General features: G+C 40.6%; 2 protein-coding genes across 5 annotated transcripts; both read right to left on the bottom strand.

Annotated features, from left to right (window-relative positions):
• Nucleotides 1-382: 382 nt before the first annotated feature.
• Nucleotides 383-5,126, bottom strand: LOC112983016 (cytochrome b-c1 complex subunit 7). The gene is made up of 4 exons (XM_026099839.2): nt 5,011-5,126; nt 3,620-3,691; nt 1,766-1,932; nt 383-626 (listed from the first exon to the last, which is right to left on the bottom strand). The coding sequence occupies exons 1-4, from the start codon at nt 5,027-5,029 to the stop codon at nt 549-551; spliced, it is 336 nt and encodes a 111-aa protein (XP_025955624.1). The 5' UTR covers nt 5,030-5,126; the 3' UTR covers nt 383-548.
• Nucleotides 5,127-7,970: 2,844 nt separating this feature from the next.
• Nucleotides 7,971-25,066, bottom strand: MTERF3 (mitochondrial transcription termination factor 3). 4 transcript variants are annotated; one of them, XM_026099846.2, is made up of 8 exons: nt 24,938-25,066; nt 24,102-24,453; nt 21,752-21,904; nt 20,548-20,737; nt 14,519-14,666; nt 13,432-13,503; nt 10,444-10,605; nt 7,971-8,223 (listed from the first exon to the last, which is right to left on the bottom strand). In XM_026099846.2, the coding sequence occupies exons 2-8, from the start codon at nt 24,439-24,441 to the stop codon at nt 8,029-8,031; spliced, it is 1,260 nt and encodes a 419-aa protein (XP_025955631.1). In that variant the 5' UTR covers nt 24,442-24,453; nt 24,938-25,066; the 3' UTR covers nt 7,971-8,028. The 4 variants fall into 4 exon arrangements, with proteins under 4 accessions (XP_025955631.1, XP_025955630.1, XP_064363772.1 ...); XM_026099845.2 differs by having other exon boundaries at nt 24,102-24,456; nt 24,938-25,052; XM_064507702.1 differs by having other exon boundaries at nt 24,914-25,031.
• Nucleotides 25,067-25,081: the final 15 nt, after the last annotated feature.

The following is a 25,081-nucleotide window of genomic DNA, read 5'->3' as shown; positions in this document are numbered from 1 at the left end:
TAGCACTAACAATGTACATAGTGTAAAAAGTGAAACAGTTCCTGATGTTGTGATTAAGAAGCCATTTATATTTTCCACTAGTATATCGTATCTGCTTAGATACACAGAATATTACATGCTGCTGCCTTGTGTTGCCACTGTAACCTCAGTTCCAGTATTCTTGCCTCCATGAAGGAAAGGTGATGAAGGAAATAAGCATCCCCTTTATAACTTAACAGAGGTGCTAGCATCAGCAGCCTTGACTGTTTCTTACCTACCCTGCCAGCTGCTGGAAACAGTTGTACTATGAAAAGAGTATGAATCAAGAAGCTGGAATGAAGACTGCATACCACTGTGGTATGGTAACATTAGCTTGTTAACATTTACCAAGAAGTCTTCCAAGTAGATTTTATACTTTGACACATTTATTTTACTTGGATGAACAGATTCAATGAACAAGCTGAAATATGTACTCCTTCAGCCTCACATTTGCCTCCAGTAGACTTCTTTCTGGTATTTTTAAACACGGTTATAGAAGAAGTGGACATTTGCATGAAGTAGTTCAACAGTTATTTCTTGTTCCATGCTTCTCTTTCAAGTCGTTCACGAACTACTTCTTTTAGGTATGGTTCAAGATAACGCTTATCCTGGAAAAAAAAAAAGTGTGTGTATATATATATATATATATATATATATATATATATATATATATATATATATATATATATATATATATATATATATATATATATATATATATATATATATATATATATATATATATTTAAAGTTACAGGGATGCTCAGAAACAACTAAAATCTCTGCAGATTACTTCCCTTTCATTCCTACTCAGATTTGACAAAACAAACAAACAAAAAAACCCAAAACACTGCTTATTGTGAAAAGGTAAACTTAAATTTGCAATTGTTGCAAACAGCATTGTAGTAACTCCTAAATCCTATTGCCTGATGAACATTAACAAGCAGTGATGTTTTCAGCTGTACCTTCAGAAATAACATTCTCTTGCCAAACATCCCAAAACTGAGGTTAAGGAGTCTCGGTAAACTGCAACTCCAAGACACCTAAGTGACTGCCAGATTCAAATTACTAAGCCCACAAAATAAATAAATGCATCTGAATCAGGGAAGACTCTAAAATGTGGAAATGCACAAGATCCACTTTATTTAGATCAAAGTCCAAGAGAAATACTCTTTGCACTGCAGAAACTTTTTCTGAACTTTAGCTTTAAACATCATTTCAAACAGACTCAACAGAAGTCAGCTGTGTTTAACACTCACAAATCAAACTGCTGCTCAAGTAACTTAAGCAATCAGTTGATCAATGCAGCAGTTTTCATTTAAGTTATTATTCCTTGGCATTTTTATGAATAAAAGCTTTGGTTCAAGATTTTCTACAGAATTAAGATGCTCATCAGAAAAGCAAGATATTTTGTAAGAATTGCTAAGCTAATTGCAGTAGATTACCTTACCTGACAATGCAGAAGAAATATTTCATCTGAATACAAACTGAAGTGCTAGGACTCTGATCTATAGTTTAAGCCTTTGTCATCTTCAATAAAGCGTTATAAAGGGAGCTTACATTGCAAAATACAAATTTTTAAACAGGGATCAAAATTTCTGATCTTCAAAGGTATCCACACAGACTGAAATATTTACTCATTATGAATAATATTTAAGCATGTACCTCCCTCACACAGCAAGTCCCAAAGACTGTTCATAGCAGTGCTATTTAAAATCTCCGCCCTGAAAACACTCTGTGCACATACCTCTTCATATTTCACCCACTGTTCCTTCGGAAGGATCTGATGTTTCAGACTTAAGTCAAGTGCTCGCTTCATGCGAAATATTCTTTCATTGTAAAGAGGTTCTGGAAGCCTCTTCAGTGCTTCTTTTACATCATCATCTTCATACAATACATCATCTCGCATTAACCCTGTATTGGCAAGATTTCAAAACATCACTGAATAAACACTACTAATTAACATTTAGGATTAACATAGGTGTTTCTACATAACACTGGAATAAAACTAAAAACAAAATGCAAAAAAACAGACCAAACCAAGAGAAGAGAATCACTGCTTGCTCACAGCGAACAAACTGTAAGCACTGACTTGCACATACATGATTTACTTGGTATTGTGATCTCTCAAGAATGAACAGCGAAAATGGATGTTTGATTCAATGTGTTACATAGGAGTATCCAGAATACATACAGAAGAGTAACTTGCCTGGATATGAAGGGTGCACTTATATTCACCAAATTTAGATCCCTGAGTTTAAGATGATCGTCTAGGTTAAGGATTTAAAAGCACTAATTATATTATAGACACTCAAGCAGCTGTGACTACTTTAGCATCAAAGAACTGTTCTCTAAACTCCACTGTGCACACTGACTAGATCTCCACTGGCTATAACTAGCTATGGACACTTGAAGTTAGATGTCTCTGACCAAGTTTGTTTTCCTATCAAAAGTTAATACAGGGAGAAAAATTTAGTCTTCCCAAAGCCAAAAACTGACCCACATCAAATTCCAGAAATCCTCTGCTTCAAAAACAATCAACTCTGCTATAAGTTCCAGTATTAACAACACAAGGAAAAAAAAAGTTTGTTTTGCTTCTGTAACATTCCAAGATAGATGCAGATTATAAGAGTACGCATACTGGTTCATGGATAAAGGTTTTGATGTCATATGACTGAGCTAGCACTAGTTTCCCCTTAAACAGACATTTGATGAGCCACATATCCTTGAATTCAGTTTTGCAAAAAAAAATTTAAAGGTATAAGCTGCACAGTCGCTAGTTTAATCTCTACATTAAATTGGGTGTTTCTCTTCAGGCTTTTAAATCACATTCATAGAAAAGCAGCAAGAAGTATTAATATCTTTAAGGATTTTAGCAGACAGGTAAGAAGAGGGCCTAAACCAGGCACGGGTGAGACAATGATACAGGAGTAAACTTAGGCAGAAAAAAAAAGAAAAACCTAACTTCCCTGGGGCAGATTTATAAATTAAAGACCATAGCATCAAGGCATTCTCCTTTACTTAAGGAAACGGTTTCTATACCTCCTTCACCCTCACCCTGCCAGAGAAACATCAAGTGAAGCTATGATGATACAAAGCATAGAAGTAATGGCTTTTTGCACAGATGTGGGGGTGGGGGGAAGGACTGCAGGAGAAAGAGTATCCCATTCAGACTGACTGCTACCAGTGGCACTCTCTCCAGTTTCAAGGGCAGCCTTTGGAGAAGTAACCAGAGTATGAGATACCACTGAAACTGACTTGGCCGGGGGGGCGGATTCCAGGCTTTCAGGACCTCCTTTGTGAAAAAACTTCCAACAGATCCAGTTTAACCTTAGTTGCTATAAGTTACTTCACTGAAAATAAGAGCTAACACAGAAAAAAGAAAAAAAGAAAACAAAAAAGCAGGAAAGAAAATCAGTGATTTATTACTAGGTAGTAATCACAAGGACTGAAGCTATTGCTAACTTTTTTCCACAAACAAAAAGAGTAGCTAACTTTGATAAACAAGACATATGTTAAATGAACATGTGTGTACCAGTTATGAACTAAAACTAGGTTGCAAGAGTTTTTGCATATGCAAACATGCAGAAACAATACCTACCAAGCTTATTGAATCCAGCTGCATTGTAATACCACTTACGAATGCTTTCTAACAGGCGGCCACCTCCTGAAACTGAAAGTGACTGTTATTAGTCCAAGAGCAAGACAGAACTCAAGATTTACACATTACTCTAACAGCATGCCAATATTCACTGACTTCTTTCACATGCAGTAATGCAACATTATGTCAAAATTGCACTACACCATATATGATTGGCTTCTCTACTTCTCCGTGTTTTTAAATTGACACTGAACATTCAGAATAAGCACCAGTAAATACAAAAATTCCAACCTGTTTCCACTAAATTTGAGTATTAGACTGTTCTAAGACCTGGAACAGTGCTAACAAACCAGAATCAAAGATGGTAACAATTATTTTAGGATCCATAAGTCTTACCTAGGCTAAGAACATACAGAACATTACAGAAAGCAAAACCATAGTACTTTTCAAAACAATTACCTATAACTACAAGTTTCATAGCTCTCACCATGGGCTGGTATGATTTCTCGGCTATTATAGTATGTTGTCAGCCTTCCATTCCCCTCTCCAATTACTTTAATATTACCCTAGAGCCTACATCTTCAAAACCTCTCAAAAGTACTGGAAAGTCAACATTGAGAAGTCCAAAAAACCTGTTTGTTCTAAAGAAAAAGACCACACCAATAACATATTAATCTTTTCTTAGCTATGAATTCTGGATAGCAAAGGACACAGCAAAGCTATGAGTTCTGGACAATGAAGTTCTGTTCAGTAACAAATATCATTAAGGTAATTCAACTACGTATCTAGAAAACCAGAAGCAGAACAACAAAGCAATACCATCCAAGCTGTTTTTTAATGCTTTTAAATCAGCTGTATTACTAAGTCACCTCAAAAGAGCAGTGCTGCATATGACCGCAGCATGTCATTGGCACATTAATTCATCAGGCCTTATCCTTCACACTGTTCATATCTAAGCACAAAAAACACTGAACACCCTAAGCCCGAAGGCGGCATTACGGTGCGACACCGGTCCCCGAAGTCCTCCACCGAGCTGCGGGCGTCTGCGAGGATTCCTTTGCTCCCAAGCACCCTCTGCCCCGGCGTCCTTGGGGAGCCGCGCCGGGGGGAAGCGCAGGGCGGCGCCGGCCCCCCGCCCTCCCCGGCGGAGGCCCAGGCCGCCGGGCCGCCGCTCGGGCCGGGTGGGAAGGAGACTAGCCCACAGGGGCCAGGCCGGGTCCCACCCGCCGGCCGCCGCGGGCGCCGACAGCGCAGCTCCCCGTGCCGGCCGGGTCCTCGCCGGGCCCCCTCGCCTCCCCAGCGGGCGGCGGCGAGGCGAGGCGAGCCGAGCCCAGCCCCGCGGGCCCCACGGACGCGCCCCCCAGGCCCGACCTCGGCCACCAACACCTCACCCGGTGCCCTCGCCGCCATCTTGACCTCGGGGATGCGCGCTGCCTGCTGGGTAACGCCGCGGCGTCCCCGCGCGGGGCGGGCGAGGGAGGGCCCGCCAATGGCGGCTCGGCGCTTGCGCATGCGCCCCGAGCCCGGGGCGGGGCGGGCTGCGGCGGGGACCGGGGACTGCGGCGGGCGGCTCGGCCGCCTCCGGCCTCTGCCGCCTCCGGCCTCTGCCATCCCGGTCGCTGGGTGAGGGGGAGCCGTTCAAGCACGGCCTCGGCCGCGCTGGTCAGAAACGAGCCGTTTGGTACAGCTCTAGAGGGTGCGAGGATCCTCTCCTCAGAGAGTACCAAACGTTACCGACCACCACCTACCAGCTTCAAAACCGGAGGGAAGAATAACGGAGACATTTAGCGCTAGCTATAAGCTTTATCACATGCTGAAGCCAATGACTTTTATGATGGTTTTAAACAACAGTGTTGAGCAACTGGTAGTTAAGCAGACACTGATCAATACTTATTTAAAATAAAGCACATAACATGGTCACACAATGGTAGATGCGCACCATGGTGCCTCTGCAAATCGACAGCTACTCAAAAATGGAAAAATGTTGCCACTGCAATCTAAGAGACATAGCCCTCACTGTCAGAGCCCAAATTACCACAATTTTGTTCAGCCAAAGAGACAAAGCCATAACCCAGAGCCAGAAGAGCTCACGGAGGTAGCCACGGGTTAAGTTTACAGTAACACACCCAGTTGTAAGGGAGGGCAGCTGCCCTGGTATAACCAAGCGCTACAAAGACACATTAGACCAGCAACTGTTCCATGAGGGCTAAAGGTGAACCTTTGCTAAAATGAATTTATGTTTGTAAGGCACAGTAAGCAAAGCATTAAGCTAGTCACAGAGAAAAGCAGAAAACCTCTCCCTGGCAGAAATTGCTAGTTCTCAGCGCAGACCAGTAGTTCTGTTTTCTGAGACACAGCTCACTGCCTTTCACAATAATTCTTTCGGAAATAGACCACTTTTAAACTGAAACAAACAAAAACATCCACACACAAAACCTGAGGTAGCATCATTCTGGAAATAACGTTACACTAGGCAGTTCCAGTAGGAGAAACATGCAGCTGAATTTGATAAGCAAACAGTAGACTTCAGAGACCACAAGTATCTGCCACATCGTAACCAGCAACCCTCAATTGCCCAACATACCCAACTTAATCAAAAGCTTCTAGCCTTTATCAAGAACAGACAGACTACAATACTTCGTAATTCTAGGCCAAATATTTCTTCTGAAGATTTTTTTCCATCTTAAAGCCCAAAAATATCTGGTATGATTCCCAAAATGCTCTTCTATCCTCTCTCCCCTTTTCTTTTAGCACATCTGTAAAAATTTTTTGCTTCCTTTCTTTGTAGTATTTCTGGGAAAATATTTTGGCATAAGCTCATGCATTTAAAATTTCAAGGAGACTGGTTAGTTCTGACAGCACTCATATTTGTGTTTAAACATATTAAAGGAATTAAAAGCTCAAAGTTTAGGACATTGAAAATATTACATGTAATACAGGTTTAAATTATAATGCCTTGTCACATGATGATAAAGTAGCTAAGGACAGAGGAATAGATCTGGAAAAGGAAACTGTCTTTACTTTGGCCTCATGAACTCACACACTGTGCTATAAAAAATAATTTATTAGATTTTTTGAAGATTAGAGCTTATTAGCCTTAACCTGCCTTTTGCTTTAATAAGGTCAAAAATCTAAGCAAGTGTCTTGAATTAGATTTAGTATACTCCTCATCTGAAAGCAAGGGGGTGGGAAGTGTTTAGCCATCACATTTCAGACCACCACTTTAGATCAAATGTGTTATGCATCTCCACCAAGAACATTAAGCTTTCAAAAAAAGGAGAGACATTTTCATTAAATAAGTTTAAATTCAAATGAAAACATCTGGATTTAAATTTCTTGAACTATTCTAATTGAAAGAATGGAAACTTCTAAACAATAAACTATTAGGCAGTTTGCATTTGGATTTAGTCATTTTTTTCACTTTGCCCAAATACACTGTGAAGCATTTCATAATTCTGTATTAACATAATTCACTGATAGCATTAACCACTTTTAATACTCTTACAATTCCTAATGTTGCCATCTACTTCAGTTATAACTGAGCAAGATAACTGTGTCAACTGCGTATATACTACAGCTGCTTTTTTTTTTTATGGTTACTTGTATACTGAAGCCAAACAAATCATATCAGGGATGGGGCAAAACTACTTTTTTTCTTCCCCTCCAAGAGGCAGAGAGGAAAGTGAGTTATAGAAGTAAAACTAGACATGTCTCTGAAATATAGAGGGAGCTTTTCATTTATTTATTTTTGCCTAGATTCAGTTTGCTGATTTTCCTTTCTATTTCAAACCAAGTCTCATTGTACAACTTTTAGGATATTAACTTCAGCAACCAGCCTCACAAAGAAGTACCCTTGTTATAAGCTGTTGATAAACACCATTTTGTATGAGGGGCTTTGTGTATGTAATGGTCTACTTCTCTCCACAAGGAAAAAAATTACATTATTAGCTGCTGAGATTAGAACAAGTAATCATGCCACTTCTTTGCTGTTGCACTGTCTAGTTATTCTAATTCTTAGAGGGAAGCGGGATGAGGGGAGGAAGAGGAGACAGAACAGTCAGTCATTGGTCAGTTTTTCCCTTTCCCAAAGCTCTGAAATTATTGAAAAAGAAAAGAAGAATCTGCTTTAATTTGCTTTTCTGTCAGCGCATCATTCACTCTGAATTAAATAATAGCAATTAATTACAAGGATCACATCAATAGCAATCAACATACATTTGCTTAATTCTTGTGAAATACCCTCTAAGTCACCATAAGGAACATTATTCTTAGCCTTAATGCACCACAAATGTTTCATAAGCAACAACTTCTTAAACCAGTAATTAAGAAGCTAAGAGACCATAAAAGGAAGTAGTTTTATAAAATGTATTTCATAACTTTAGTCTATTCCTTTTTACATGTGTTACTAATTAAAGCGTTTTTAAGAATTTTTCAAAGTCCTGTATTGAGGCTTTAGCAATCTCTGCACAGAACACCTCATCGGGCAAGGATACTAGCTGGTCCAGAGATACGTAGCTGGGTTGCGCTGGGTCATACTGGGCTCTTCCCAAGAACCTAAGAAACAAATGCCTCTCTTTGATTCGTAGTAGTTTTGAGTTGAAAACCTAAGAAAGAAAGAAAGAAAAGAGAGAAGCTTTGGGTAGTCCAAATTTCAGAATCTGATGAATCTAAAATGTCAGCATTTTTTAGACAACCTGAAGTTTTAGCAAGAAAACAATCTTTTGCCCTCATTATGTCAAAAATCAGAGAGGTTAGAATTTAAATCATACTATAGCGAAACAAGAACTCAGGGAGCAATATAACCCTCTTGAGCATGACAGCTTATAAGCTGATAGTTATTTGCATCACTTTCATGTGATTACAGCAAAAAAAGTGGACAAGAGACATTCAGAAACAGGGAACAGGAATGCCTAAGCATTTTACATACATAGGTGGGAACACTTTCCTTATACAGCTTCAGATCGGGATTGTTATGGAGAGGAAATGGAGAGGTGACTGTATGATGTAATACAAAACTGAATTGCATAGCGGCAACAGAGAAAGTGAGTGGCTGCACCTGTTTTCATAACACAGCCAAAAGGCACAGTCCACTAGTTCAGAACAACCACTGGTCTTCTGCACAACAGTGCTTACCCTTGAAGACATTCATCACCAAGAGAACTGCAGTTAAAGGTAAGAACAATGGTAAGGAAACCATGGAAGAAATCAGTGGGATACATCTGAAAGGAGAGAGACGTGGGGAAGACAACAGGCAAGCAGGCTGCAGATGCATCATGGATGCATAGTAAGAAGCCGTAATGCAGAGCTAGAGCTCTGCTTTTTATGTGCAGTACAACTAAACAGAGAGAAGCTGCTTAAGAGCTGATGATAATGACAACAAGAATTGTGGAGGGAATGGAAGTGAGCAAAATTTTTAGTAAAAAGGGAAGACTGCACTATTGAAGGAAGGAGTATATGAGGATGTGCACAAACCTGAACTGGGACAGAATATAAAACTTACTTCTTCTCTGCCTTGCTTGCATTTTAAGGGAGAGTCAGAAGATGGGTGGGGTGGAGGGAGAGAACCTCTGATCACTGCTTATGAACTAAACTAACAGGAAGGATGATCGGCAGTTGTAGCAGCAGAGAAGACTTGACAAAAAAATAAAATAAAAATCCAGAGTGCCTCCTATTTTTGGCATCATTGTCATCCAGGTTGATGGCCAGGCCATATAGCAGACTGAGTTGTATTAGCCTCTTTCTGAAACCCATTGGTTTTGAGGATGGAAGGGAGGAAAAGGCAAGAGAGCTGTCTGCAGCAAGAATGAGAAATTGAGGCCTCTCTCCACTTTCCCCTCCAAACAAAGAGAACAGAAATAATGAGGTGAAGCACCACAAAGCCAGAACAGTACAAATGAGAAGGAAATGAGCAACACTTATGGTCACTTACAAGTCAAAGCGGGCAAAAGCAAGACACAGATTGGTATTACAACAGTGTTAAGCAGAGATAGATATATCAGATATCAAAGTAATCAAAATCCTGGAGAGCAGTCTTATTTCCCCATATAATGTGACTTTTTTAGCCAGTTAGATTGCCTGTTAGATTTCCTTTAAGAAGACAGTTATTGCCGTACCGAAGTTGTAATGCGTGCTTTATTTTTTTTCCCTTGTAAAAGTTACTGGGTGCTACACAACCGTGACTGCATGTCAGCACTGGATAAAGTGACTAATGCTTTCAACTTGATTTGTGAGGTAATAACTGTAATGAGAAGATGGCTACTTTGCTTTTTCTATCAAGAATATCAACTATTTTCATTCCTGTGATTATTTTTAAGCTTTTGCAGTAGCAAGGTCAGTGAGAATCTTATTGCCTCATGAAGAAAACTTCTTTTCATACCTTTAAATTATAAGATTTTTCAGATCCTAGAACCTGGAAAATTTAACTTTAAACATTTCTCTTTCAGATTTGCCTAGTTAATAAATGTGCTATCTCATGAGCTCCATATTTTCTTTCTTGTCTCTTACCCAGACATACACTTTGAGGACAAGGAATCCCTAAGCAGGCACTAATCTCTCTTGCATGACTCCAGAAGAGATCGGCATGATTACTCCTGCTAAAAACAAATATTGACTAGATTGGAGGGGGAGGGAATGAAGAGAACTTCCAAACTGGAATTTACAACAGTTGGTGAGCTGCTAGTCAAATTTATCCAAATTAAAGTAACAGCCACACAAGATGAAGAATTCATGTGTCCTGCATATAGTGAGGAGCTTCCTTTGGCACCAAACTAGTAAAGCAGTTATGCAAAGAGCACCTACAGTTTATCCCCAGATTAACAGCTCACCTGAGGAAATCGAGTAAGCATGTCATGGGGAATGCCCATGACGTTGTGTAGGTAGTCAAACGTCTGTCTGAGCCTCTTTTTGCTTGCAGTTAAAATCTTGGGGGTTTTAAACACAATGTGTTGAATTTCATTATGCTGAAAACCAAGTTCAATCTGACATACCTGAAAAAGAGCACAATTTTGTCTTCAAGAGTCAGCTACAGCAAACTTAGTTTATTTCAGTGTTTTTCCTAATCGAACCTAACACAAAATTCTTCTACCCCTTGTCACTCAGCAAGATGAATACAATAGTATCTGCGATTCCAGTTTTCTGAAGCCAGCGAGTGCAAGTTGTTTATCACTCTTGTTGAAAGTGTAGTTTGTTTGTGGAATGTCCCTTAAGTAAAGACGACTTCTATGAATGCCATCTATTTTCCAGTTTGTCTGATATACAAACAAAACAGATATGTCTCTGTATGCAGGGCATTTCATTTACAAGCATAAGACTTCTCCCAAAAGAATCTTTTATCAGTGTCAATACCGAGCTGTCAAAAGTGACCGACTTTTTAGGTTGTGGAGGTGTTGAATGCAGTGAAATGCAGCAATCAGTGAAAAACAGCTAGTAACTACTTTTGTTAATGTGCTATTTCTTTTCTAATACATTAAAGTCAGATTTTTTTTATTAAGGAGTATGCTTTCAATCAGCAGTCTTAGACATGAAGTCCGTTCAACCTGAAAGAGACATGTAGTTTACCTGGTATATTCAGTGCATTTCACAGTTGGTTAAGGCCTGAAGTAAGACTGCTTGTTCAGAAACTGCCCTGACTTTAATTACAGTTTCCCAAAAGGAAAATATAACACATTTTTTCAATAAAGTCATGAGTGCTCCTCCCAAACTGCAGGATGGCAAGCAGTTCGTTGAGTTGCAGAGAAAGGAATTTAGCATACAAGAGCGTCTGTCTGGTAATTCATCCATTTCTTCTATCCTCCAGTGACATTTACAAGCAGCTTGTTTTTGTCATGAAGCCAACATGCTCGCAGTCAACATAACCAGACTTTCAAATCCAACTCAGGTGCTTCTTCAGTTGGCAAGAAGGCGGTACATTCTGTTTGCCCACTTTGATCTGCCAAGACTCTTAAAGCTCTTTTCCTAGACTGCTTGGCAAATGTGAAGGGGAGGGTTTAGTATCTGGGTTTTGAAGCTACCTTGGGACTTCCAGTCCTGTTCAGGCACTTGTTTCTAGAGATGATAATATTCAGGTCCTTCAGCTACTGCTTCTTCCTTATCTGATTTACAAATATTTGCCTATCACTATTAATAAACAGATGGCATTGGAGTATAAAGAGATGTGTTTGCATGTAGTGGTGTTTTTCACAGATCTGAACTAGCAGTCATACCTTGCTGCATTGAAAACAGAGAATAAGACCTGATGTTAAATCACTGGAGACGTATAGCTGGCCCTACTGTAGACTTAATTGTGGCAAGTCTCTTGAGCTTTCCACATGCCTGAATTCCAGCTCTGTGAAACGAGACTGCAATAACTCTCTCACTTGACATGGAGCTCAAGTGTAAGTCCTCTTGATCATTCTCAGTTTGACTGCAAATTACTTAATGTTCAGTAACTCTCCAGATCATGTATATTGATACCCTTATTGCATAAGCCCTAGCAATGTTCAACATGCTCTGCATGATTCAGGCAATGGCAATGCAAATTTTCCAATTCTACCTTATCAGTGGATCTCTAATTGAACTTGATGAGACCTTTAAAGGATGGAATAATCCATCCCTGAGCTCATTTAGTCCACAGCTAGTATCTCTGGACAACCAGTATCAATTGTAGCAGTTGTTTCTAAGTGGTAACAGCCCACTCAGAACAAGGGATTCCACCAGATCACTTTGGAATTGCTGTTACATGGTTTCACTTGCAGAGTACCACTTTTCTACCACCAGCCTAGGACATACAGGACAGAATTCTGACAAGTCCTGGACATTCAACCTCCAGAGAAGCTGGAGCCGCTAAGTATCAGAAGATTCCAATAGCAAAGACCTAAAAATCCTTCCCTTCTCTCCATAACAATTGTTAAAAATAAGAATGGTACACTACATACTTTTTGATAGTTAGACAAGATAGTTGCACAGAACTGAGGGTCTTACAAGCACACATTATAATATACTAAATCCCCAGCCTGTGGAAACAATGTTCATTAAAAAGAAATCACTATTAATTGGAACAGTCTGGTACTTTCCAGTCTCCTCCCTTACCACACACACATTCCAGATTGTAAGATTCCCAGTGCTTAATAGTTTCAGAGCAGTAAGTCTGTCTGAAAATTATATATTTTAATTCAGTTACGCATTATAGGATAATGGGATTTCTCAAATTGTTACACTATATCATGCTGTTTGGCCTAGCTGGCTTTACAGCACAATAATTAAAGCAATACACAGCTACATTTTCAAAGGGAAAAGGAGTCCCTGTGGATTTGAAGTTATTTACCCAACAGTTGTTAATAATGACCATCTGCTATCAGACAATAGGTGTCAAATGCACATTTTGGCAGACTAGCTACCTTCCAAGAGAAAAAATAATCGACTGCACATTTCTTTCTCCTAAATCCTCACAGACAATCCAAATTAGCAAAAAAACATAATAATTAATAAAAAAGGGGAGGGATCAGGCCCTATTTTTCACTCACTGTAAAGAAACGGGTAACCATTTGTGTCAACACACAGCAACTTTCAGCACGAAGGGGCCGAGATGAAGCTTCTAACCATCAGATTAAAAGATAAAATAAGATATTGTTCCATGTATGCAGCAAGCTTGCTGTAAAGCTTCCTACAGAGGAAAAGAATTGCTCTGACAAAATGCTCAAAGTTATTTTACATCTTCACATAATTATTTCATTAAATTCTTTCTGTACAGGATTTTCCTGCACGGAGTTTTAGCTTCTGCTGACTCTTAAACTGTGTGGGTACACTGCATTTTTAACATCTACTAATAAGCTCACCTGAATGTTTTCTTTTACAGGCTCTAATTTGCCAGTCAGTAGCCTTGGAAGACGAATTACCAGATCCTTTGTCTGCAATTAGAAAAAACAAAATACATAGAAAAAGAAAAGATTATTAGTGAAAGCATGTCTGTGAATCAATCTCTGAAAGATACATACAGATCTCACGTTAACATTTTCTTTTTGCTGAATTCTAGTTGGAAGAGAACTTTCCCTTGCATTTCGTTTTATCTCTAGCCCAAAGATGAGTTCGTATGAAGCAGCAATCTAATAAGAAGCAAAAAGGTGTGTGTGGGGGAAATCACAGCTATGTAAAACAGATGGGAAGAGGGAATAAAAGCATCCCCCAAAAGTAGAAAGCATACTGAAGTGCCTACTCTTTCTTAGGGCTTAGGGTTGTTTCTTCCCATCTCCTTAAAGTAAAGGAAACACCATCTGATAGAAGCTGTGAAAAGATTTTTCGATTGCAGTACTTTATTTCTCTACCTCAGGTTTGGTCACACAATAATATTATGGTTATATTGGAAATTACCCCACACCTGCGGAACCCCAGGGGTACTTGTAGTCCACCCTGACTACAGGACAGTGACTAAACACTTTACCAGAGCTGTCTCTTACCTCAAGCCTGAGAAAGTCCAGTCAATAAAAGAATACAAGATTTCACTTAGAACTTGGTAATTACGGGCATCATTAGCCACTGCAGGGAAACAGCTAACACTTCCCACTTATTCCAGGAAGCTAGATCCTAAGAAGATCCCAAAGCAGGGTGCAAAATACCTGCTAAGCATGTAGCGTGGTAGCACTCACCAGGAAACCCAGAGGTTACTCTTGGTGAGTTGAACACATGGTTTGGCATATAGATGGATATGGCATTTGTTTTTTAGACTATTTTTCACTGATAACTTCAGTATGTAACAGTAACCTGAAGAGATGAAAAGCCAATTAGTTTTCTAGAAGTTAAGGAGTTGCTTGCCATTTTTAGCAATATTGCGTACAAGTGTTTGAAGCTCATCACAAGGCCCTATGTTCCAAGGCCTTGCTGCTGTCATTGAAAAAGTACCTTAAGACTTCGGTGTATAGTCTTTACCTTTCTTACATTGAGGCCAAGTTCATTTTTGAAGAAACCCAGTCTGTTATCCAGTCTTTCCACTGAAAACAACAGCAAATATGGAGCTCTTGAGACCATCTGAGCAATTTCTGCCTTACCAAATTTTTTTGATTTTAAGTAAGCCACTCTAGAAAGAGAACAAAACACAAAATAAAATCCAGTGATGAAAATTTTATTGCCTCCATTTATTCAGTACTTGCTTAAATTCCTCAGTGATATCTTATAAACGGACAGATGTTCTAGCATTAACATGCAACTCTGCCAAAAATAATTAGGGGAGAAAATCTGCAGTTATCATAAAAGCGAAATACCATCCCTTCCAATTAATTAGAAGCAAAATAAACCTTAGACCAGAATGTCAATACTGAAGACAGATTTTAATTCCTTCCAGCTGTACTTAAGCAGATAACTATGTTAACCTATGTTTAACTACCAGCCTGTCTCCTAGATTGCAAACACATTAATAGATCATCATAGGCTACGGACATGAAGATATACACAGCCTTTTGCTATTTTAATGAATTCCATTTCTACTGCTGAAAGAACAGAGCACTATACCTCATACATCTCTGTTTTGCCAATAGCACCGGAGCAGAAATATCATACAACAATGCCATTTGTAGAGACACCATCCAAAAACACATTTCTAAATCAGCTGAACTTACTTTTGTTATAATAGGTCCCTACTTTCAGTCACTGGTCCAAGGATTTAGTTTCAAAACATCTGGTTGTCAGAATAGTGAAGAGCTGATCAAGGTTTTTATGTTTAACAGAGGTTTCTTTCTTTCCAACTCAAGACTTTTTCCAAACTTTGTTGAATTCAGTGAAAGTGAAATCCTATTTCAAATACTACTTGCAGTAGAATATTAGCACAGCTCCCAGAAAAAGGAATTGGGGGAAGGTGGGGGAGAATAGCACAGAAAAAGAAGAGAGACATGATTAACCCATGTGCCAAAATTTACAAGAAAACTATACTTCAATTTGGAAAGGTTCCTTTCATTATAGATGAGCATAAACAGAAGTATCTGCTGTCAGATGAACTTAGGACATACAAGAACTGATTTTATCCGACAGTAATTAGGATACTAAATAGATCGCAGAATGTTTTGCAGAAGCACACATCCAGCAAGAGATGCTTGCTCTTGCAATGAGGAAAAAAAAAAGGGGGAGGGAGAGGAGGGTGTTATATCACATCTTAGGGAGAAAAAGAGTAAAAATACCTTCCAGACACAACCACCTCCCTCCCCCACAAACCCTCAAGAATGAAATCATCATAAGTCAAAAGTCTCTAGACAGAAGGTCTAAGAATGAGCTCTAGGGGACCAATTTCTAACTGAAGAGGTAAACCAATACAGAAGGTAACAGCCCAGGCTCTAGACAGTGCTGATGGAACTGGCTGCAGGAACCTCAGAGACCGGGGTGGGGGAGAGGGGAGAAGAAATGCAGGACACAGAACTAAGCAATTGTTCCTTCAAAAATTATCCCATTATGTTTTGAACCGCTACAGCTTGGCTCCACTGTGTTTCTTCCATTCAATTTGTCAAGCACACAACTGCCAAGCAGCCTAGCCTAGAAACTAACTAAATGACAGGAGCTTAAAAATACAACAAAACCCTTTGGTTCTCCTGACTCCCCTCCTTTGTTTTCTGTTAACAAGTCAAAGATTCATACCTGAAATATTTTTTTATAACCTTGAAAGGCAAGAAACTTAAGAGGGATGGCAAGATTGTGATCACCTGCCTCCAGAAGCCAGTATATTAAAGAGGCACAATCAATTGACCAATTTAACAAAGCTCTGTGATAAGTCTGTAAGTGTTGCCACGAAGGTTAGCCCTCATTCTACTACAAAGGTCAGCAGTTCCATACAGCATGTTAACCGCCTTAAGCCATCATTAACAATCCTATAAAACAAAGCATCTGGTGCAGCTGCAGTACAGACACTGATTTGCAACTGTCAGAATTGTTATGAATTATGGAATGTTTTGACTTTTACAGTGTTTATCTGAAGTCACATGCCAAATCTATTGAAATTTGTGTTTTGTTTCCTGGCAACATGGAATCCATAGCAATAAAACATTCCAAAATGATGTAACCAATACCATGTCCATCTGTACTTAAGTGTTTATGCAAAGGTATACTCAGCTTTCAGAAGACAGCTATCTGAGACACATTTACTTTATAGCCTGCTATACACCCTCTGCAGCACAAACTCACTTTAAAGTTTTCAGGGAAGCACTTACCAATGCCAAACACAGATACACTTACTGAAATCAATCAGTAGAATATTCAGAATAAACTGGATTCCCCTGTTCAACCTCTATTTCATTAACCAGACAGTGTCACAGGACAGCCACTGAATAGCAAATTGACTTCACAGGAGAACTGGAGTGTTATCATTTAAAAAAAAAAAAAAAGTGCTCTCTTCGGAAAAATATAAGCAACTCAGACAATCTGGACTCAGAGTGTTGTTTACTGTTACTTTTTGCACATTTTCAAAGTGATATAGATTCTTTCTAGATGCTTTTTCTGAAAGGCCACTTACTACTGAATAGGAGGATGGAAGGAACAGAAAAAGGTAAAGAAAAAAAAGTGTTAGGCACGAGTCTTCTAACATGCCTATTTCTAAAAAGCTGTATTTTCAAATTTCTGTCTTGGACAGATACTACATGCAAGGCTCTTCTGGCATTTTTAAATACTGAGATGTTTTGAGTTCATTACAAAGAACAATTAAAAATAGCTGTTCTGTAAAAGAAGATTATTGAATTAAAACAAGCCTGTCTGAGCTAATTTTGAGAATAAAAGTCCATTCTGCTGCAGTATTTATACAATCAATGCACCTAATGAAAGTATGAATGAGAAAAACATAAAAAGTCCACTTCAGTATTTAAGTGTTATTAGAGCTACACAATGAACAAATGTGACTGGGTAAAAAAAGCCAAGACATCTCTATGACTGAAAGACAGCCTAGTTTAGGAAAAAAAAAAAAAGTATGTTCCCACAGTCTGGTATTGGTACCTTGAGTCTCCCATGCCATAATGAAATCCCATCTGGGAGAAAGAAAAAAGGAAAATAGAAAAAAGGAAGGTAGCAGTGCAGCAAGGAAATACAGAAAACCTGTGTGAATTTATAAACCAACAAGGAGAAAGAGTGGAAGGATCACACTTACAGGCCATTACACTAGCCCTGTGGCAAAGAACATTTGCAACAAAGTGATTGTGGATTCATAAAAAATATATGCTCAAAGCCTATGGTGGGTTATTTCATATAACTGAAGAATCAGAGAGCAACATTTTGGGGGGAAAAGGTTTATGCTTTTTAGCATGCATGTTCTACAACACAAAACAAGTATTTTAGAACACATCACTTAAAGATCTTGAATATTTTTAATTTAGGAGGGTTCTTCTTTAAAAGTGAAAGCCTTTCTGCCACAAATGCAACACCCCTCTTTAAAGCTCTGGAAAAAAATCCTCTAATCCCCCAAAATTAACAATGCAAAAACATTAAGGACACACTTTTACGAATCAATATGCATGATTACAATCATAAGACCTCAACCAGACTGACATCAGCATAGGTATCTCACCCACTGCAATATGGAGTCCAACATCCTAGCTTAAGCTCACGGCACACACAGTTAAAACCTGCACATGCATGTGGCCAAACACTATGATGATGGTTGATTTCTGACACAGGGAGAATGGACAGCTGCTATCAGTAACATCTTAGACCGTGCCACGCAGATCCGCTACATCTCAATATTCTTGTTTTGACCACCCTTAACCCTCCAGCTTGGCTGCAGGTTTATAAAACTACATTATACCAATATTATCCAGTTATATCTTTACAGCTGACCAGACAAAAAATCGTTAATAAAATAACTGCCATTAAAGAGAAAGACTCACTGTTGAGAGACATTACCAGAGGCAGAGAAAGAGCAACACTATTAAACAGCCTGATTCAGACAACACTGAAGTTAATGAAAACAGTAATCAGACTTTATGCAACTTCAGATGCAAATTGCATCACTGAGTCATGCTGCTGGAGAAAGAGGAATATATGTATACATATCTTGTTTCTTCAGTGCATACTTTCAGTTTAAGTAGCCCTTATATTCAGAATGCAGCATTTTCGGAAGTTAAGAGTTCTTTAATTAGTTGCATTAACTACAATCTGCACTACACAGCATCTAGACTTAATACCTTAAAAAAGCAGGAGTAGAAGGGAGTGATGCAGAAAATGAAAGCAGCGTTAATATTGCTTGACAGTACATGGAGAAAACAGCTTTTTTTCCCCCCACAGTCTCAGAAAAAACACCTATAGACACCATGACTTTTTTTTGTAATAAATAATCCCACCTTTATAAAAGAATAAGCTTTAAATAGTTGTTTTTAAAACAAACTCCACAAAACAACTAACCAAATAATCTTTGGTCTGAGAGATGAGATCTTCTAAAGGCATTGGTATTTACCCTTACATACAGACAAACTGTATGACACTAAGTGACAGTCTAATGTCGTACAGCTAGGAACACACACACACACAAATTCACGGTAGTCTCCTCCTCAGTTTGAGCTGGAAAACAGGAAAAAAAATCATGTCCCCAAAACCCTCTGCTGCTGTTATAAGTAATTACAGAAAAGATCTGACCTGCTTCTTTTGCTGCAGAATTCACAAGGTATAGGCAGACATTTATTTCATCTAGAAGAGCAGTTCTAAAACACAACTGGCAGAGGGTAAATACCACTGTCAATCATCAACATTTCCTGCGTAGCACTACATACACAGTCAAGTCTGACAATAAAAAAGGGGTTAGTATGGTTCTACAAACTGGTAAGTAAAGCCTCGGGGACCATCATTTTGGAACCAAAGCTGACAGCGGCAAAGCAAGCAGCTTAGGATGGCAAGCTGCTTCCCCATCTATGGCAGAGAGTCAGGGATCAGCCACTTTAGTTTAAACAGCCCATCTTCACCCCGATGCCACCAAGGTTGGACGGTGACACACTGCAGCAGTATCTGTTGTCCCGTAAGTATAGGCATGTGTGTACATGGAGGGCGGGAGAATCGTGCTGAGGAGCAGCAGCCATTACTTGCGGCTCCAGACACTGCAGATAAGGAGACCTGTTCTCCAGGGCCAGCCCCGAACCTTCTCTTTTGCGCGGCAACAGAAGGCCCCCATCTAGCCATGTCCTGGCCCATCTCCCCCACTCTTTAGCTCATAAATGTTCAGGCTCCTCAAAAAGGGACTGAAGGAGAATGCAAGCAGAGGCTGGGGTTGACTAAGGTATGTTATTCCCTCTCCCTCATCCAGAGCACTACTGATGCCTTCTGCTGTTCCTTCTATACTCAACCAACAGCTGACCATATGCCCCTCTCCTGACAGCTCCTCACCTACTGGAACAAACCCAGCTCTTCAAAACTCATAGTGATCTTCTCATTGCAACCCACCCTACCACACAGTTTAATTAACCAACCGTACGTGGCAAGCGCATGGAGAGGGGTGGCTAAACAGTCCCACATCCAGGAGTTTAGCACAGTTAAGTAGTAGACCTAACAAGGTTCCAAACACATATCTAAAGATGGGCAAATCAAGACATGAAATTTTAGGTAACAAGTATTCCAGAAGCAGTCTCCTTGGTAATTCAGGTACAAGCTGCTACCCAAAGGGATGGCCTTATCCCATTCTTCCTCCCTCTTAATGTATGTTCCTTCCCATCCCTTGCATAGAGACTAGCAGTACATGGCCATGCAGCTCATTAGTCTGACTAAAACTTCTGCAGTAAAATTTGTTAATGGTCAGTATTCAGGTGGATCAGGGAATTCACTCTGACTTACCAAGCCACCACCACCACATGTTAATGCTGAACTATGGGAAGGGACAGAAACATGGAGCCATGGATCAAGTGAGGAAGGAAACAGCAGCAACACAGGTTTAGACAGGCTTAAGCCACTTGTTTAACTAGATCTTAAGCCAACAGGTTTAAGAGCCTGTTGCTATTTTAAAGGCTCACCGGGTTTCTAGAGCTTCTAGATCTTCACCCAGGATGTATGGATTTTTGGTCAGGAATGATCCCAGTTGATTGTCTTCTACACCCACATTCTTAAGAAACAGAAGTATTTTTTTTATATCTTTTTCAAAGTCCAAGGTCAGTAAGAGTTGGCCTGCCTTTTGACGTTTCTCCACCTGGGATAAATCAACTCCTACAACAAATAAAATCATATACTCTTTTAATTAGGCATATGCCCTATTTCCTATGAGTATTTCAGAAAGGCATGCTGAAGTTTATAGGGCTACTCCTTTATTTGCACTGATTTAGCGTACTTCACTTGCTCAACATAGCAAGGTCACAATATCTTGTATATTGTGGAAAGATTCCAGATAAAACAAGCAGAATTGTTTTAGAGGTGACTACTAAGTTTATCTTCTGAAAGAGGACTTCTGCAGTGAATCCTGCATGTGAGCAATCAAGCACACTAGGATTTGCCACATGCATAGACCTATTTTTATTGCACAGAAGTATGTGTACGAGGGAACTCCCAAATCCATCACATGAGTGAAAGGGACAGTTTTGCAGTAAAGTGCCTTTGGCTACTGGCTCACACAAAGTGAATGCTATTGGACTGGGTCAGATTTCCCCACTCTCTTTCTGGTATTTCATTGAACTTTTGGGAAAAACGGAAGGGGCCAGTAGCCTTGACCTCAACCACCCTTCTCGCACAATCCAAGTGCTTTTTGATGAGCACTAAGGTACTCTTCCATTCCTTCCTTCTTTCCTCCCCAGTTTACTATACCCCACTTTGAAGGCTCTGCATAGCAACAGCTCTCCTTCCTTCCAGGAAGGGACAGTTGCAATTTCATGTGCAGTAAATTAAAACATCCTTACTCAGACAAAGAAAAAGGACCAGTCAAGTCACACAAGGAGCTCTCTACCCCTCTAGAAGCTGCAGGAGATGCCTCTTTGCAGCATCCACAAGACTAAGGGGCTAAGACTAGTTGTTGTCTTCAACTAACATGGCACTGCTAGTGAGTCATGCAGTCCCCTTCCTCTTTCCATTTACCCTGTACATTATTCCACTGCCCTTAGCTGTGGATCACTGTTTCTATAAAGCTTCCAATTTTCAAGTTTACAAGGGAATCAGTAAGATCAAAACACAAACTAAAGAATCTCCAAAGCACTGGGTGTAGGCAAGCCACCTAAACAAAACCACACATACCTAGATGTACCAGTTTTGCCAGGGTTTCTGAGTGGTCAACATAATCTTGGAGCGTGGAAGACTGAAGGGGAAGAAGTGGTTCTGCAATGATCTGCACAGCTTCTTCCTCAGATATCTCCTCCAAAGCAGACGAAGGTGGGATGTCATCCCAGTCTAACAAACAAAGATGGAAAAGTCAGGTGCATTTTGTGAAAGATAAAGTTGCTCCCCCCCAAAATATGAGATCTCTTCAATTCCATCTCAAAAATGCAAGAATTCTTTACAAGAGATGAACAGCCAATATATGGTCATCTGAAAATACACGAAAGCATAGATTCTGCTTTCCATACAAGCTAAAAAACTAAGTTTGTCTCTGTTACATCTCCTTGTCACTGCCTATCAAATCTTGATCACACGACCAAAACTGAACTTAGTCCCCAGCAAGCCTGCCTTCAGTTTCCCACCCTGATCACTGCAGACAATGGATCACATCACCTTCTTGAAAAAAGTCTTCTTTCATACCTGCACAAATACATTCTTGCCTGATCATATTCAGATCAAAAGCTACTGCAAAGATCGTTTTCCATAACCTGACATCCTCACTGCCTCCTCCCCCTTCTGAATCATATGCCTGAACTGCAGTTGTTTTAACTTTCAAGGTACTTCACAGCAATCTTCTACTGAGCAAGCTCCAACTGAGATGAGTGTCTCATCTGACTCCCACCACCTCCAATAGCTAAAGAAACCAGGCTCCATTCCTGCTCAATAAGGTTTCCAAATGAGCACCATTTTGCTTGTTTCCTCTTGAGTGTCCAAAGCCACAAAACTCAATACCTTTTCTTAGAAACACTGAACTTACCTATTCCACTACTGACAGGAGGTCACAGAAGCTAGATTGAGACTGCTGTTCTGCAGGCTAACCCATAGTATTCACCTCAATTATCAAACTGGTAACTGATCAACAGCCCTAATTATAAACTCTTCAGGATGGGGATCTTCTCTGTCCTATACCTTAGTGTAATGACTAGGGCTTCCTAGAGACAAGGGTAATACTATTCCTTGTCAAAAACACAGAGCCAAACCACAACTACCAAGGCAAGTTCCTATAAGCAGGAAGAACCTATTGTACTAGAAAGAGCTGCATAGAAGAACTGACAAGAGCCACCACTGGTGTTGAGTTAGCCTATCTTTTTCTTAAAGCTTCAGTAAAAAACAAAAACAAAAAAAACTCACTAAAATGTTTTTAGTGACATTTACACCTTAAACAGCAAAAAGAGCTCTCTAGGAATCTATATGGATATGAAACACTTCCTTTAAGCCTGCTTAAAAAAAACAATATACACCAATACCCATTCTGGTAGCACAGATGCACTTTTTACAGCTCCAAGTTCTTTAGGTCTCCTATTAGATCTTAGGAAAACAGCTAGCCATTATTTTTCTTTCATTATATTACTGCCAACTGGGTAAAGTGCTACACACACAGAGAACTGTTAGTCTGCCTGCAGATAACAATCTGGCACATAAATAAACTGCACTGCAGGTGCAGACACATAGGAGCTTGCTGGCCTGTCAGTTCCGGTGCATCACTGTTTCCAGAACCAGCTGCACAAACATGCAGACCTCAGTTGCAGCTCTGAACCACCCCAAAAATAAGCTCTACAGCGTCCAAGTTGGCAGTGCTCAGAGCTGAATCTGGACATACGAGCCTGCTCAATAACTCCAAAGAAAGTTCCCTAGCATACCAGAAGTATTTTCAGAGGATGATATTTTTTACTCTCGCTTATCTCCATCAGAGCAAAGAAAAGTGAGGCAACTTGCTCAGGGTGACAACACCAAGGAGACCTTGCATCTACCGCCCTTTCCTCAGGAGACAGTTTGACAAGCATTTCTCATCACGGCAGTGCACGAGCAGGCTTCACACGCTGCTGCCTCCTACTGTTCATTCCTGATCATTCAGAATCACTTCTCTGCTGTGCAGCTGCGTTGCATGAGCTGGAGCCGCGTGGCCTCCTCCACCTCTGCTCAAAAAACATACGTCTTTCTCCTGTACCAGCACAACTGGGAAAGGAAGGCAAATACTGAGCTGCTGCAGGTCAGGCTACAAGAAGAAAGGCTCTTTGAACTGCAGCTCCAGACCAACATTTCTACCCAACTGATTATACTTGCATCACTGCTTAAAGGCACTCCATTTCCTAGAGCTACCACACGCTGCATCAACTATAGGGCTAAAACCAAGTAAAATTCAGAAACTTCAGACAAATACTCTAGTTAAGCAAGGCAAAAAAAAAAAAGAAAGAAAAAAAAGGGCAATGGTAATACTGAACACATGATTTGTGGATTCAGAAGAAACAGTATTCCCAAGGCCTCTTACCTTCATATAGTATTTTTGCATTCAGGTCAGGTAACGTTTCTGCTTTTTGTTGTTTCTGGTTTACCTGTGAAGGCAAATTACTTTCAGGAGATGCAGGAGATCCATCCTTGGAGCTGGTGGGCTGAGAACAACTCCCTACAGATAAAGGTCTGTAGGTCTGCAGTTTCCACAAAAAAAAGTCATTTCTAGAGGGCAGCAAAGCCAGAGGGCAAAACACATGACATGTCCACGTTGTGTTGCTGTGACTCCTCAGCCTCTGAGGAAGTTCAGTAGCATGGGCTCTTTTCAGCAAACACCACCACCGGGAGACCTGGCGAGCCCACAAAGCCATCTTCCACATCAGTACAGCATCCTGCTAGCAGAGGAAAGACCAAGGAATAAAGCAAGCACTAAACTCGCCTCATCCCCAGGCCAGGGAGTTTGTGCATTAGTTACCTAAGTGTTAAAACATGTTACTAGTTACAAAACATTAAGTAGCTGTTTCAGAGCTTTAAATGCAAGACAAATGGAAGAGACATAACTGAGCAGAGCAGACTCTAGACCACACAACCCACTGGCCCTTACGAAAGCCATTCCCGTAGCTACCAGGAGCAGGGGAGAAAATCGAGCAAGGACCTAAACCCTCCCAAAGGCAACGCAAGGGAGGCTCGGTGCAGAGCAGCCACCTCGCAGCCTGGCGCAGGGCGAGGGGACACCGCGCCGCGCTCCCTGGCCCTTGCAGGCCGCCGCCGCCGCAGCCCGGCAGCCTCTGCGTGGGGCCGACACGAGGGCGCGCGCCGCCCGGCCCGGTGCGCAGCCGCCCGCGTACCCACCGTCGGAAACCGCCAACGCCTCACCTGCCCCTCGCGCCGCTCCCGCGCGCGGCCGAGCCCACGTGGGGTCCCCCCACCAACCCCGGCGAGACCACTCGGAAGCGGGGGGGGTGGCAGGGCGGAAAGACTCCGCACCGCTTGCGCCAAGGGGCCGGTCCGGCTCCACCT

The sequence above is a fragment of the Dromaius novaehollandiae genome, chromosome 2 (assembly GCF_036370855.1).
Source record: "Dromaius novaehollandiae isolate bDroNov1 chromosome 2, bDroNov1.hap1, whole genome shotgun sequence".
NCBI classification, from domain to species: Eukaryota; Metazoa; Chordata; class Aves; order Casuariiformes; family Dromaiidae; genus Dromaius; species Dromaius novaehollandiae.
Note: the sequence above shows the minus strand (reverse complement) of the source record. Positions and strands in the feature narration are given on the sequence as shown.